The 14059-nt window shown below is 61.9% G+C and overlaps 1 protein-coding gene across 1 annotated transcript; it reads right to left on the minus strand.

Annotated features, from left to right (window-relative positions):
- Positions 1–1479: 1479 nt before the first annotated feature.
- Positions 1480–13941, minus strand: UROD (uroporphyrinogen decarboxylase). Its single transcript, XM_037906664.2, has 10 exons — positions 13788–13941; positions 9457–9569; positions 9064–9143; positions 6176–6238; positions 5871–6068; positions 5254–5415; positions 4715–4852; positions 2866–2966; positions 2178–2244; positions 1480–1792 (listed from the first exon to the last, which is right to left on the minus strand). Exons 1-10 carry the CDS (start codon positions 13808–13810, stop codon positions 1628–1630), a joined length of 1110 nt encoding a protein of 369 aa, XP_037762592.1. The 5' UTR covers positions 13811–13941; the 3' UTR covers positions 1480–1627.
- Between the last annotated feature and the right edge of the window lie 118 nt (positions 13942–14059).

Below are 14059 nucleotides of genomic sequence, written 5' to 3' on the forward strand. Positions count from 1 at the left end.
CTCTAAAGCTGGGGGGGTGCCCCCCTTGGGGACGAAGGCACAAGGGGAGCTGGTCCCTTAGCAGGATGTTGAGGGCTGGTCCTCTCCTTGCCTGCTGGGAGCCGGCTTGCGGGAGCCATGCCAGCCCTAGTCCATGCCCTGCTCGGTTCTCTTGAAACGGCCCCGTGTTTATTTCTGGGCACCGTCGAAGTGTGCCCTGACCTGCGGGCCTCAGAAGCAGACGACCCCCTCCCGCTCTTGGGGGGCGCGCTCTGCACTCGGCTCCCGCGGACAGCCGAGCCTGGCGGTTCCCCCAAGCACTGCAGCTGTGCGTGGTGGGGAGCAGGGCGCGGTACCCCGCAGGGGTGGCTGAGAGCTCGGGCCCCGCCTTCAGGCCAGGCACCTCGGGGAGCGAGCGTAGAACTGGCCGAGCGTCGCTGGTTGGAGACGGGCACCTTAGGGAGGGGATTATGCTGGGGGGGGCCAAGGCACCAGCTGGCAAAGGGGCTTGGGGCTCAGCCTCCCCTGAGCTGGGTTTAGGGAATGAGCTCAGGGCTTCAGGGACAAGGGGGAGCTGTGGCAGGGCCCCAGGGGAGGCTGTGCCAGACGGGCAGCCTCAGGAAAGGTGCCCCAGGAGGCCAGGCTGAGCATGGTGGTGGGGGCGGGGGCAGCCCCATTGGTCACAGGCCCTGACTGGAAACCCCAGGAGAGGCGGGTGTAGCCCAAGGGAAGGGCTGTGGGCTGCTGGGGACAGTCTGGGGGTGGGGCGGGGGGGTCAGGGCGGCGCCTGGCCTTGGCTAGAGCACCTAACTGCGCTGGAGAACCCTGCTACGCCGGGGGTAGGCTGGGGTAGGACTAGCGAAACCCACAGGCCCAAGGTCAGGGGCTGGAGGGGGGGGCTGGGACCCCTCCGGGCCCCAGCCAGGCACAGTTCCCAGGCGGCCTCGGGCCATGTGACCCCATCAGCCCTTTGTGCTGAGCAGGGGGAGTCCTGCCCAGCCCCGGCTCGGAGAGCCAGGAAAGGCCCTTCCCCCTTGGGCCGGAGTGGGGGTCCCCTGGCAGAGCCACGTAGCAGCATCCTGGCTCCCCAGGCGGCTCCCATTTCCCACAGCTGGCCCGGGGCGATGGGACCGGCTGTGCCGCTGCCCTGGCTGCCCGTGCCAGGCTCTACAGAGCTGCCATGTGGATCATCCGTGCCGGGGGGCTGGGCTCCCGTGCCGGGCAGGGTTAACATCACAGGTGGACACAGGTCCCACCGGTGGGGAGCAGGCACGTAGCCCCGGGTCTCCCCAGCCCAGGCAGTGCCCTACCGGCTGGGGCAGCCTCCCCCCAGGACTCCTCCCCCAGGAAGCAGGGCGGGCGCGTTGGGAATTTGGCATGGTGATGTGAGCCCAGTGCGCCAGCTTCACCCTGAGTGCGAGAGGGCACCGCTCCGGCTGAGGCTGGCTGGCGCGTCTGGTGGCGGCCCCCGGCCGGGTTCCCCCCCACACCAGACTGTGCTGGGAAACGAGGAGCTTTAATTCAGTGCCCAGGCCAGCCCGGCTGAGACCCCCACGCCCAGACAGCGGAGCCACCGGCCGTGCCCCTGCTCTGCCACTCGCTGGGCCGGCGCTGTGCAGTCCTCTCGCCGGCAGGGTCCCGGGCGGGCTCAGTCGGGCGTGCTGAGGTGGCGGGAGTGCGTGTGCACGGCTTCCACGAACGCGCCCACGTGCTCGGGGCTCATGTCGGGGTACAGGCCGTGGCCCAGGTTGGCGATGTAGCGCTGGGTCCCGAACCCCTCCAGCATCCTCTTCACCAGCTCCCCGATCTTCTCCTGCCAACCCAGGACACCCACCGTGAGCCCGGTGCCCAGGGTGCTCACCCACCAGCAGCCCGGGGCCCCGGTCCCCTCACCAAGGCCTGTTACTCTGCACCGGAGCTGGGGCCCTGGGGTGGGGTGATCAAATCCAGCTGCCTTCCCATGCCAGACACCTGGGCAGAGGCTCCCCCTTCTGTTGGGCTCAGCCCCAGAAGCCCGGGTGACTCTCACAAGCACTTGGCTCTCACTCCCCTTCCCCAAGTGCCTGGGAGTTGGGCACTGGCTCCATTGTGCATCTGGGGAAACTGAGGTAGAGGACGTGCTTTGCCCCAAAGGAAGGTGGTGTCGGTGCTGGGATTAGAACCCAGGGTTGCCAGCTCCTGGCCGGCCTCCCCCTTACCTTGGGTGCGTACAGGGCGCAGGGATCCAGGTTCCCTTGGAGGGTAACGCGGTGACCTGTCCGCTCTCTGGAACAGAAAGGAAGCGGGTAAGTCACTGCACCTGGCTCAGAGATGGCGCCACTTCCCTGCCCGCCCCAGCCCAGGCCTGCCCGTGCCCCAGAGGGGTCCGGCCCCTGCTGGGCCACAGGTCTTCTAAAGCACCAGCTATTTCCCCAGCTGGTTCCCTGGTGGCAGGGCTCATAGATCGGGTCCCTAGCGACCAGGGCTGGCACAACACCGCCCCTCCAGCTAGCTGACGTGCTTGGCACAGGCCCTTCTCAGGGGCTGGCCCCCAGCAGCGAAGCCCCCGGGAGCTCGGGGGCGGCTGGGACGCAGCCCCTGGGTGGAAATGCCTCTCCTCTCCCTGCACAGCCACAGCGCAGCCTGCTCCAGCCCAGCTCCCCGTCTCAGGGGAGCCAGGTGGAGGCAGAGCCAGGGTCGCCTCGGAGCGGACAGTGTCCCAGCCCCAGGGTGGTCCCTAGGGCCTTGGCGTCATGCCCAGGGCAGCTGGGCTGCAGGACCGAGGGCCGCAGATGCTACCTGGCCCCGGGAGGCAAGGAGCTGCCCTCCGGCTCCCAGCCCGCTGCCGGCTCCAGGCCTGGCTGAGCCCACGCCCCCTGGCTGTCGCCCAGCGGGCGGGTCTCTTACCGAGCCGCCTGGGGCTGGATGGTCCAATCCAGGCCGATCACCTCGTAGCCAGCCTGGGCCAGCTCCTCCAGCGCGTAGTGCGCGTCCTTGGCGAAGACGATCTGCGAGGGGGAGAGATGCGGGGGAAGGGCTCAGCTGCCTGGCTCTGGCCTGAGCCGTGTGCAATGGGACGCGGCGCCAGCCTCTGCCCACCAGCGGCCGTGGCAGAGCGGGAGCTCCCCTGCCCTACGCCGTCCTGGGGCCTGTGACCCGGAGTCCCTTCCAGACATTCACCACAGCCCTCAGGGGGAGCGGTGCTGCCATTCCCCTGGGGAAACTGAGGCACACCAGAGAAACAGCCTGGTCCATGGAGCCAGCCAGTGCCGTCTCCAGGGCATCCCCTCTGGCTGGTCGGCTCACGCCAGCTCAGCCCTCTGCCTTTGGCTGCCGCGGCTGCTTCCTCTGGCGCGTGCCGTCAGGCTGGGACCTTTGCACTGGTGCCGACGTCCTGGGGCACCTTTCCAGGAGCAGGGTGGCTGTGGGGCTAGCGAACAGGGCACGTGATGCACTGATTGTCCTGGTGTCACCTAGGGGCAGGGTGGTGTCTGGAGCCCCGGGCACACGCACTGTCCTGCTGGCCTGCTCAGAGGGGTGCCCCTGCTGGGATGTAAACACTCCCCCTTTCCCAGGGCCAGCTCCCACAGGCCGGGGCAGACTGCTGCTCTCCCTGGCCCTGGTCCCTGCTCTCCAGCCCAGCTGGCTTCTCCCAGCCACAGCCCTGCTCCCTCCTGGCTGGGAGAAGCCAGCTGGGCAACGGTGGAGCCCTCGTGGCCTTTCCCCTCCCTACTCCCTGAGCCTACTGGGCATCGGGATCCTCGCAGGCACCTGCCCTCACACACTGGGGCCGCCCCCGTGACACTCTCAGCAGCGAGGGGGGCTGCGGAAAGCTGTCGGGTCGTGAGGCGTCTCCCCAGCACACTGCCCCACAGCTGGCCCCAGAGGGCCTGGGAGTCCGTCAGAGCGGCGGGCAGGCGGGCCGCTTCCCCTTGGGGCTGGGGAGGCGCTGGCTGGCACGCGGGTGGCTGGATCTCAGCCAGATGGGCTCGGCTCACGCCCAGTGCCGCAGTGGGGCACCTGTGGGGCTCCGGGAAGCACAGGAGCCCGGGAGCTTGCCTTGCCGAGCAGCCGGGCTGTGTCCATTCCTCCCCCTCCCGCCGGCTCTGGCCCTGCGGCCTGGGTGCCCTGGAGCCCCGTGGCAGCTCCACCAGCAGTAGCGGGCTGGGCACTCGCTACCTTGGCACGGTGCTTTAGCAGAAGGATGCCCTGCAGAGGGCACGGCCTGTCTGCAGCAGGGCAGCGAGGAGACCTGGTTGCTGGGCTCAGGCCCCTCACCCACCCGCTGCTGCCCCACTGGGCGCATGGGGGAGTCTGGGTTTAACCCCTTCCTGCGCAGCCTGCAGCACCAGCCGCCGGCCGAGACGGGACTGGAGAGTCCAAGCGCTCTGGGGTCAGGCAGTCCCGGCCTTCCTCCACCCAGACCCCTCTCCGGGGTGGAAAAGCAGCAGCAGCCCCGATGCCCTCCCCCCATCCCCAATGAGGAGCCTCCCGGGCTGGGAGCTCTCCCTGAGCGTAGACCTGCTGTCGCTGGGGAACCTGCTCCGGGGACCCACCTGGCGGAGGGCACTCAGGGAGCAGAGCTCTGGCTGGCTCTCCCCCATCAAGGGACGGGGCCAAAGGGAAGCCCCTCCCACTTGCCTCGGGCCCCAGCCCTGCTGCAGGCTGGGGCAGCTGGGGGCGAGGTTGGCCCCAGAGCAGCGTCACTGAAACCCCCTCAGTGGCAGTGCCCAGCCAGGCCCAGCGCCCTCCTTACCATTGGCACCGGGGGCAGCGCTTCCGCCTGCAGCTTGTTCTTCACACGCTTGGCAATGTCCCGGATGTAGGGCAGGGCAAACTCCCGGAACTGCTCGGGGCCCAGGTGCCCGGCGTGGGACTCAAACAGCTGGAGCGCCTTCCGGAGCCAAAGGGACATCAGGTTAGAGCCCCCGGCTCCCAGCGCCCCCAGCCCAGAATGGGTCCCCCATCTCCCAGTCCTCAGCACCCCCAGTCCAGAACGGGCCCCCAACTCCCAGTCCAGAATGGGCCCCTCCCCGCCCAACTCCACTGGTCTAAACCCCTAGTGGATACACAGCAGTAAGACCCCCCACCCCACGGCTGTGCATTTCCGGGTGAGGAGTGCCACATGGCTCTGCCCCCCCACGGTGCCGTGAACCTCAGTAACCCACTGCCAGGCTCCCCCGGTGACACCCTGTTGGCAGGTCTCGTTCCACGAGGCTGCCCGAGGGACCCCCAGCTCTCCCCGCCCCACCCACTGCACTGTTCCCATGAGCCCCCCCCCCGAAGAAGGCGCACCTGAGCGCCGGCTGCCACCTGGCCCACCAGGTACTCCACGATGACATCCCGCAGCAGCTGCAGCAGGCGGTGGCTGGCCTCGGGGTGCCGGTACAGCCAGCGCTTGGCCTTGGCCATGGTGTTGGAGCCGCCGCCTTCAATCATGTAGGACATGAGGGTCCACTGGGCGAGGAAGGAGAGTCGGCAGGGCACGAAGAGTGAGCAAGAGAGCGGGTCCCGCCCTGCCCCCCAAACACCCCACCGGGGGCCTGGCTGGGCCTCTCCCTCACCGGGACAGCCAGTCGCCCCTCGCCCGAGGGCTGGCCTGAGATGGAGGAAGCACGGGGCTAGGCTGGAATGCACACGCCCTCACTCCCGTCCCGGGGGACAGTGCAGAAAGGGGGGTACCGGCTGGATCTGCCTCTGAGCCAACACCCCCCGCGCTAAAGGCAGGGTCATTTCCAGTCCAGCGTCCCCTTGTGCTCCCGGCCGCCCAGGCAGGCTGATCAGCAGCTGCAGCCCTGGGAGCGTCCTCCAGAGAACACAGCGTGAATCCCCGCAGGGGCTCCGAGCGAGGCAGCCTGAGCCCAGTGGGACTGCGTGCCTGGCTTCCCAGAGCCGGGGGGGTCGGTTCTTACCGGTGCCCCGGAGAAGCCAATCAGGGGCACTTTGCCCTCCAGGCTGTGCCGGGTCAGCGTGATGGCCTGGAAGACGTAGCCCAGCTCCTCCGACACGTCCACCTTCTGCCGCAGCTTCAGCAGGTCCTCCACCTCCATGAGGGGCTCCGGGAAAGTGGGCCCTTTGCCGGGCACCATCACCACCTCCATGCCCAGTGCCTGGGGGGACGAACACGGGACAGGTGAAGGAGCGGGCGCCCACCAGCCCCCAAGGGGATCCAGCCCCCCAACCCGGGGGCAGCAATGCAGACCTTTGCCTCCCTTACCTGGGGCACCACCAAGATGTCAGAGAAGATGATGGCAGCATCCAGAGGAAATCGCCTCAGCGGCTGCAGGGAACAGAGTCAGAGTCAGCGCCGGACACACATGGAGCTCAGCGGCCTTATGGCCAGATGGGACCATCGTGACCCTCTCGTCTGACCTGCTGCACATCGCAGGTTACAGAACCTCACCCACCCGCCCCTGTAACAGACCCTGATCCCTGGCTGCGTCACGGACGTCCTCAAATCAGGGTTTAAAGACCTCAAGTTACAGAGAATCCACCATTGACACTGGTTTAAACCTGCAAGTGACCCATGCCCCAGGCTGCAGAGGAAGGCGAAAAACCCCCAGGGTCTCTGCCAATCTGACCCGGGGGAAAATTCCTTCCCGACCCCAAATACGGTGATCAGTTGGACCCTGAGCATATGGACAAGACCCGCCAGCCAGACAGCTGGGAAAGAATTCTCTGTAGTAACTCAGAGCCCTTCCCATCTAGTGTCCCATCACCAGCCACTGGAGATGTTTGCTGCTAGCAGTCGCAGATTGGCGTCATGCCGTCATAGGCAGTCCCACCACACCATCCCCTCCATACACGTATCCAGCTCAGTCTTGAAGCCAGTGAGGTTTTTTGCCCCCACTGCTCCCCTGGGGAGGCTGCTCCAGAACTTCACTCCTCTGCTGATTAGAAACCTTCGTCTCATTTCAAGTCTAAACTTGTTGATGGCCAGTTTATAGCCATTGGTTCTTGTGTCCACATTGACGCTTATCTTAAATAACTCCTCTCCCTCCCTGGTGTTTGTCCCTCTGATGTATTTATCGAGAGCAGTCATAGCTCCCCTCAGCCTTGTTTGGTTGGGTTAAACAAGCCAAGCTCTTGGCGTCTCCTCTCAAGGTAGGTTTTTCCATTCCTCGGATCATCCTAGTAGCCCTGCTCTGCACCTGTTCCAGTTTGAATTCGTCTTTCTTACACATGGGACACCAGATCTGCATCCAGTATGCCAGGTGAGGTCTCACCTGTGCCTGGTTCAGTGGGAATAACACTGCCCTGTCTCTACTGGAAACACCTTGTCAGATGCACCCCAGCACTGCATCAGCCTTTTCACGACCACATCACATTGGTGGCTCATAGTCCTCCTGTGAATGACCATGGCTAGAAAGGGTTAAACAGCCTGCAAAATAAATAACCCTCAAAGGACATGTGGGGAGACAATGTTTGTGTTTTTGTGTATTTACATACTTATGAGTAGGGTCCACAATGTAATCCACAGTCCCTGTCTATGCTGTATTCTGATAATTCAGAGCTCAAAAGAAGATCCTAGCATTTAAATGAATTGTAAACACGGGATATCTCGGTATTCATCTCTTTGAAATACACTGTGAATGCTGGAGGAACAAGCAAATGGCCTTATGTTAATTCTATAGCTAAGTACCAGTGATGGACCTCCTCTAAAGTCATCCTAATGACCTTTTGTTCCCTGAGGAACCCCAGCTTGTCAAAGAGAACATGTAATTGTAAAAAGATCCTTGGGTCCTGATTCTGTCATCTCAGATCTGCTTAGGCTTCATCGGGGGAAGTTTGAGTCGCAAGCCTGAGGTCCCAGTTATGCTGGTACCCCCTGAATATGATAGTTGGGCATCGGACTATGACCTATGAACTATTTCTGAAAGAACTCTCTGCAATACGAAGCTCACCATCTCTGCTATGAAGCTGCACCTAAGTGAATTGAACTCATGTCTGTCTGTCTATTGATATTTTAACCTTACCGTCTCTCTTCTGCTTTTTAATACATTTTAGTTTAGTCAATAAGACTTGGCTGTAGCCTGTATCTGGGTAAGATCTGGAACATTCAATAACTTGGGCGGTGAGGTGTCCGATCCTTGGGGATTGGGAGAACCTTTTCTTTTATACGATGAAATAAGATTTACAGAAATTTTCATCATATTTGACATGGGTACCTGGATGGAGGCCTGAGGCTGGATCACTTTGAGGGAACTGTGTTGTTTGGACTTCTGAGTAACCAGTGAGGTAATAAAGAAGCTGTTTTATGCTGGCGTGGTGAATCTAAGTATTGGAATATCCACCAGCTTTATGGGGATTGTCTGCCCCATTCTTTGCAGTTCACCCTAATTGAGTGATCACAGCTGGCCCCCACTAGGACCCCGGTCACAGACCAATACACCCAGGTCTGTCTTCTCCTGCCACTTCCAGCTGATACATCCCCAGCTTATAGCAAAAATTCTCCTTGTCAGTCGCTAAGTTCCTGACCTTGCACTTTGCACTATTAAATTGTACCCCGTTTCAATGACTCATTTTCAAGGTTGGCCAGATCTTCTTGCGCCGTCCAGCAGGCCCCAGGTTGCTGTCAGCCTGGGCCTGGCCCTGACGAGTCCACAGGCTAAGGAAGAAGAGGAGGACTGCTGGCACCTTAGAGACTAACAAATTTATTTGAGCATAAGCTTTCGTGAGCTACAGCTCAGCATCCAATGAAGTGAGCTGTAGCTCACGAAAGCTTATGCTCAAATAAATTTGTTAGTCTCTAAGGTGCCACAAGTACTCCTTTTCTTTTTGCGAATACAGACTAACACGGCTGCTACTCTGAAACAAGGCTAAGGAAGGGCGCACATGGGCTCTCCATCAGGGAAACCAGGTCTGCAGCCTGGCAGGAGGGTGGGGGTCTGGTGCTTAGCCTCCCCAAGCTGTCACACATGTGTCTCAGCCTGGGGTGAGTAGGACGGCCCTGGGCAGGACGACGGCGCCTCCCTCTGGTGGCCTGAGGGGGGCACCCAATCGGTGCTGTGACAGCCTCCCGGGGGAGCTCGCAGGGCTTCTGCGGCAGTGAAGAAAAGCCCTTCCTGGGGAGAACATCAGCCCAGGCGCTGCGCAGCCGCTCACCTGCAGGGTCAGTTCGCAGCACATCTTCGGGCTTCGGCAGGTGGCGAAGAAGTCCTGGGCAGCTCGGGTCTCCCGGAACTCTGCAAGCAGATCAGCTGGGTGAGGCCCTGGGGAGGGCATCCCTGGGGGGCCCTGAGCCCCACCATGCCAGGAAGGCAAAGGGGAACATGGCACAGAGGTCCCAGCAGCACCCTCAGCTACCCTGGCCTCTGCCCAGTACTCTAAGGTGAGCCTCTTGCTCCATCTGCCACCCTGCTCCTGGAGCAATCCCCAACTCAGCTAGAGCCAGCCAGCAAGGGGGAGCGGGGACAGGCACCCCTGCTCCAAGTAGGAGAAGGGCCCTGCCCGGAGTGCTGGCCCGACCTGCCTGGACCCTGTGCCTTGGCCACTCACCTGGGAGGTATCGGCCAGCCTGCCTCATGCACCAGACTGGGGTGTACTCCGTCTCTTCCCCTCTCGCCGCTCGAAGGAACGTGTCATTCTTCAACGCAGGGAAGTCTTGGGGCCTAAAGCAAGGGGGGAAGTGGGGGCAGGCAGTCAGGAGACCCAGCATCACCGAGAGCAATCCCCTAGGAGCAGGGTGGGGTCAGGAGACCGCTCCTCCACAGAGAGCTGCAGAGCCTGGCTACTCCCACCCCTAGGGCAAAGGGCAATCACAGGAGCTGGCCCTCCAACACACTGGAGTCTGAGGCGTTAGCTGCATGGGACCATGCTCCACATCGGGGCTGGGAACTGGTGCGTTTGCCCACCTCTGCCTCCGTGCCTCAGTTTCCCCACCAGTAAAATGGGGCTGATATTTGCTGTAACAAGGCGGTCTGCCCTTTTAAGGCTCAGGGAGTAGCCCAGTAGGCAGGTGCTGGGAACGAGCAGACCTAGCTGAACAGCAGCTGCGATTGGGGCTGAGTCCCAGCTGGTGCTTATAAAGGAGGGACCCAGGCCCAGGAGGGAGCCTGGCAGCGCGCTTCCCTGGAGCTGCAGCAGGAGGTTGGGAGGGGGTGAGCCGGGCCTGTGGTCCCACCCCCCAGGCAGAGAAAGGACCTGCTGGAGGCCCCGCAGCCTAGGTGAGGAACAAGCCTGTTGCCTTGTCATTGTCCCATCGTTCCTCTTTCTGGGTGGAGATTAGAGAAGCTGAGGCCAGCCCGGCAAGCGGTCCCCCAGCCCGCACTTGCCTTCCGCCTGGGGGGCAGTAGACATTTACTCAGCGCTTTGGGAACATGCAGATGCCAGGTATAACTTGCCAGCAGCCCTGCCTGGGGTGATGCAGGGCAGGGTCCCTGCACCTCCTCATTCTGCTGCTCTGGTGACAGCCCCTGCAGACCCCCTCCTCACACTGCATTACTCCCCTGGTGGGTTTGTGTGCAGCCCCCAGCCCAGCTCTTCCTTTCCAGGGGGCTGTCAGCCCCTTGCCCGCACTCCCACAGCCAGGAGGAGGCTGACACAGGCCACTCTGCACCCAGGGAAGGTTTCCTGTCTGCTCCCTGCTCATGCAAGCCCAAGCTCCGGGGGAGAGAGACAGAGTCCCTGACCCACAGGAGAGTCAGAGCCCTCCTCTGTCAGCCCTGGCTGCTGGCCCAGAGCCGGCTGCTGGTCCTGCTTCTCCAGGCTGCCAGGGGCTAGGCAGCAGCACCTCGCTGGGACGACTGCTTCCTTGAGGGAGGGGAGCTCTCTGCGCTTCAGGGTTCGGGCTAGCCCCTCCCCACTGGCTAATGGCTGGGATGACAGCAGAGAGGAGGTTAACACCCTCCAACACCTTAAGGGGAGCGGTCCTGGCCGGGTGCGGCAGGGAAGGGAACTGGGCATTCCCCAGGCCGGGAAGGTCAGTGGTGTAGTATCCCAAGTGATGTAGGATCTGGCTTGTCTACTCATGCATGACAACGGGCTGGGACTTAGCAGTCCCTGCCTCTCACCCCCTAGAATCCCACTCCCTACCAGCCCCAGATCTCCCAGTGCTCTACAACTATCCAGCAAGGAGAATCCCGTTACTGGTACGAGGAGGAAGTGGGCGCAGAGCGACGGAGACCTGCCTGGATCTCCTGGGTTCCAGTCCTGTGTCTCACCCTCATGGCTCCCTGCGATACCTGCGGCAAAGACAGGACGTCCCAACCACACAGTGACTGCTGAAGCAGGCAGGGACGCTCTGCACTATCTCGCATGGGCCCCGACACTCCTCACATCTCACTGACTGGGGAAAGGTGCCCAAAACACCAGTGTCACTGCCCTACACATGGCCTGTAAGTGCCCCACAGAGCCTGGCAGGATTCAGTTGAAGGGCGTTGGTCACAGCATAGCTCCCTCCCCACAGGCTGCTGTAGCTGGTTTTCCTCCCAGGCCAGAAGGAGAACTGTGTGTGGCTTCCCTTTGATCCATTAAAGAGCCCCAAGGGCTGGTGGCTGCGGTAGGAATCTGCTGCCTTCTCTGGAGGCATTAAGCTGCTCTTGGGGGTGGTAACAGATAATCCTGGATGAAACGTTTTAACTGACTGAGAGTGTGGTCGCATTTGCCATCACTGCCCTGTTCTGTTCTAGCTGCACGCTGTGCAGGACAAAGCCAGCAGGAGGTGGGAGCGGGGCTGTTGAGGCCACCTTCCTGTTCTCCCGCCTCCGCCTGCCCATCCATCACTTGCACAGACAATGTGCGGTTAGGGAGCACCACAAAGAGACAGCGCTGATTAAGTTATCAGAGGCAGCAGCTGCTCTGGGGAGATTCTGGGGACGGTGGGCTCCACCGAGGGGCGTCTCTGATGTGGACTTAACTCCCACTCAGCTGGTGGTAAGGCTGTATCTCAGCTGTGCAGGCCTGGGAGTTGTTTAGGCCTAGGACAGTAGGGCTGTAATCCCCTACAGTCAGGGGAACAGAAGAGAAGCATTTTCTATTGCCACCTGCCCAGCTACCAGAGACTGGCAGAAGGGGCAGACCTTGGCTTGGTTTCTCATCACATGGGCTGAAGGCCCCTTTTTGCTACAGCTACCGGACCCAACCACACTCCATGTGAACTATGCTGGAAGCAAGGCAGGGGCCAGCCATGTGGAAACTAGGCCCCCTGACTGGGTTGCACATGGAGCGAAGATAGGATCTTGCAAACCCAGCCCATGCAGCAGCACGGGGGGGGGGGGCCAGACCTGCATCACAATCTTGTAGTTAAAGTTCTGTCGGTGCTCCTGGGGAATCTGGGTTTCTGCGTTGGCTTCAGTTTTATACAGTATATTTTTGAAAAAATACATCCGTGACTTATAGGGCACAGTGAGCTGGCTGGGCAAAGTCCAGACCAAGAAACTTGACTCCCTAAACCTACAACTGACGGTGGAAGCCTCAGTTCATCCAGGCAGAGTCTCCTAGGGGTTTGGGACCACCTAGCGGCTGCAGTCAGGATCAGGACTCCATTGTGCTAAGTGCGACCGGAGGACGCAGAGTAACTTGGCAAGTGTAACTGCCAATTTACAACCTAGTTAACGTTGAGTTGTGTAACTACAGCTACGGCACCTGTCCCCAAGTTCCCACTGCCAATAACCTTCTTCAGTCTAGGTGATTTTTCTCCTCTCTCTACGGCGGCGTGAAAGGTCTGCACAAGCAGGAGAAACCCAGCGCCATTAGCCATACAGATGGCAAATCCAAAACCGAGAGAGAGAAATTCTCTAGTAAAGCCAAAGGAACTTGAATGGAACCATGTTCCATGGGAAGATACAGTACTGTCAAAATCAAAACACTTTGCAGAAATCGGGCAATTTTACCAGAATTCTACTTCAGGAAAAAACGGAAAGCACTTCCCCCGGTGTTGGCCACGGCATGTAGAAATGTTGATCATGGATTGTGTATTGCAACATGTAACATTTATCAACCAAAATTTTTTTTTTTTTTCTGGAATTTATTTTCATTCTGACCAAATCTCACAATTCTTCTCAAACCAGAACTTCCATCCTTCAGGCAGCCCTGTCCTCTAGTCTTTCACTAATACTGATCAAGCGTTAGTTGCAACCACAGGCTTAAGGAAACGCTTTAAAGGGCTGGTCCTTTAAAGTTTCCATATGGTCCCAAATGATGGTCCTGGCTTAGGGCAAGCCTACACCTAGACCATTGCATGAGCACGGCCGCGCCGTGGTGGTGATTTAATGAAGACGCTCTAGGCCGGCGGGAGAGAGCCCGCCGGCCGGTGTAGTTAATCCACCTCCAGGAGAGGCCGTCGCTCCAGGGGAGCAGCTCTCCCGCCGACACGGGGCTGCAGACAGCGGGCATTACGCCCGGGCCGCGGCCCCCCGAGGGCGGATTTTTCACGCTCACACGGGGCCGGACCGCAGACACAGCGGAGTTTACAGTCTCGCTGTGGTGGCGTGAGAGTCAAATTAACGCCTCGGTGAAGAGGCGACAGCCGAGGGGAAGGGGGGGGCGGTGTCCGCCCCACAGCCCCCCCCCCGCAACTGGCGCCGCTCGGGGCTGGGAAGAAACCGCCCCCCGAGCGACACTGACCCCGCGCCACGGCAGCGGGAGATTCATGCTCCTGGGGGAGCCCGTTCCCGGGGGGGGGGCGGCCGGGTTCCCGGGGGGGGGGGGACGGGCCCAGCCCAGGCCCCGGGGGCGCTGACCGGGGGGGGGGGGGCGTTTAGCGGGGCCGGCAGTTACCCCCCCCCCTGCGCTCTCCCAGACCCGGGCCGGGCGCGACGGGCCCTCGCGTGCGGCGGCACCAGCCCCGCCCGCCCCGGGGGACCCCCGACCCCGGCGCCGCGACTCACCGGAGCGGGCTGCTCCCCTCCATCCTCCTGCTCCCGCCGCCCGGGCTCCGCTGCCCCCTCCCCCCCGCGCGGAGTCACGCCCCCGCCAGGGGCCCGCGGGCGCCGCCATCTTGCTCAGGCCGCGCCCACAGCGGGGGCGGGGGGCGCCGTGGCTGCCCCGCCGGGTGCCTGAAAGACCCCGCCGCTGGCGGAGGGGTGCCCCTGGCCCTGCCTGCGCGCACGGCCATCGACCGTAAAGCCCGGTGTAGCGGCGCATTGAGAAACGGGAACCG

Source organism: Chelonia mydas, chromosome 8, assembly GCF_015237465.2.
Source record: "Chelonia mydas isolate rCheMyd1 chromosome 8, rCheMyd1.pri.v2, whole genome shotgun sequence".
NCBI lineage: Eukaryota > Metazoa > Chordata > Testudines > Cheloniidae > Chelonia > Chelonia mydas.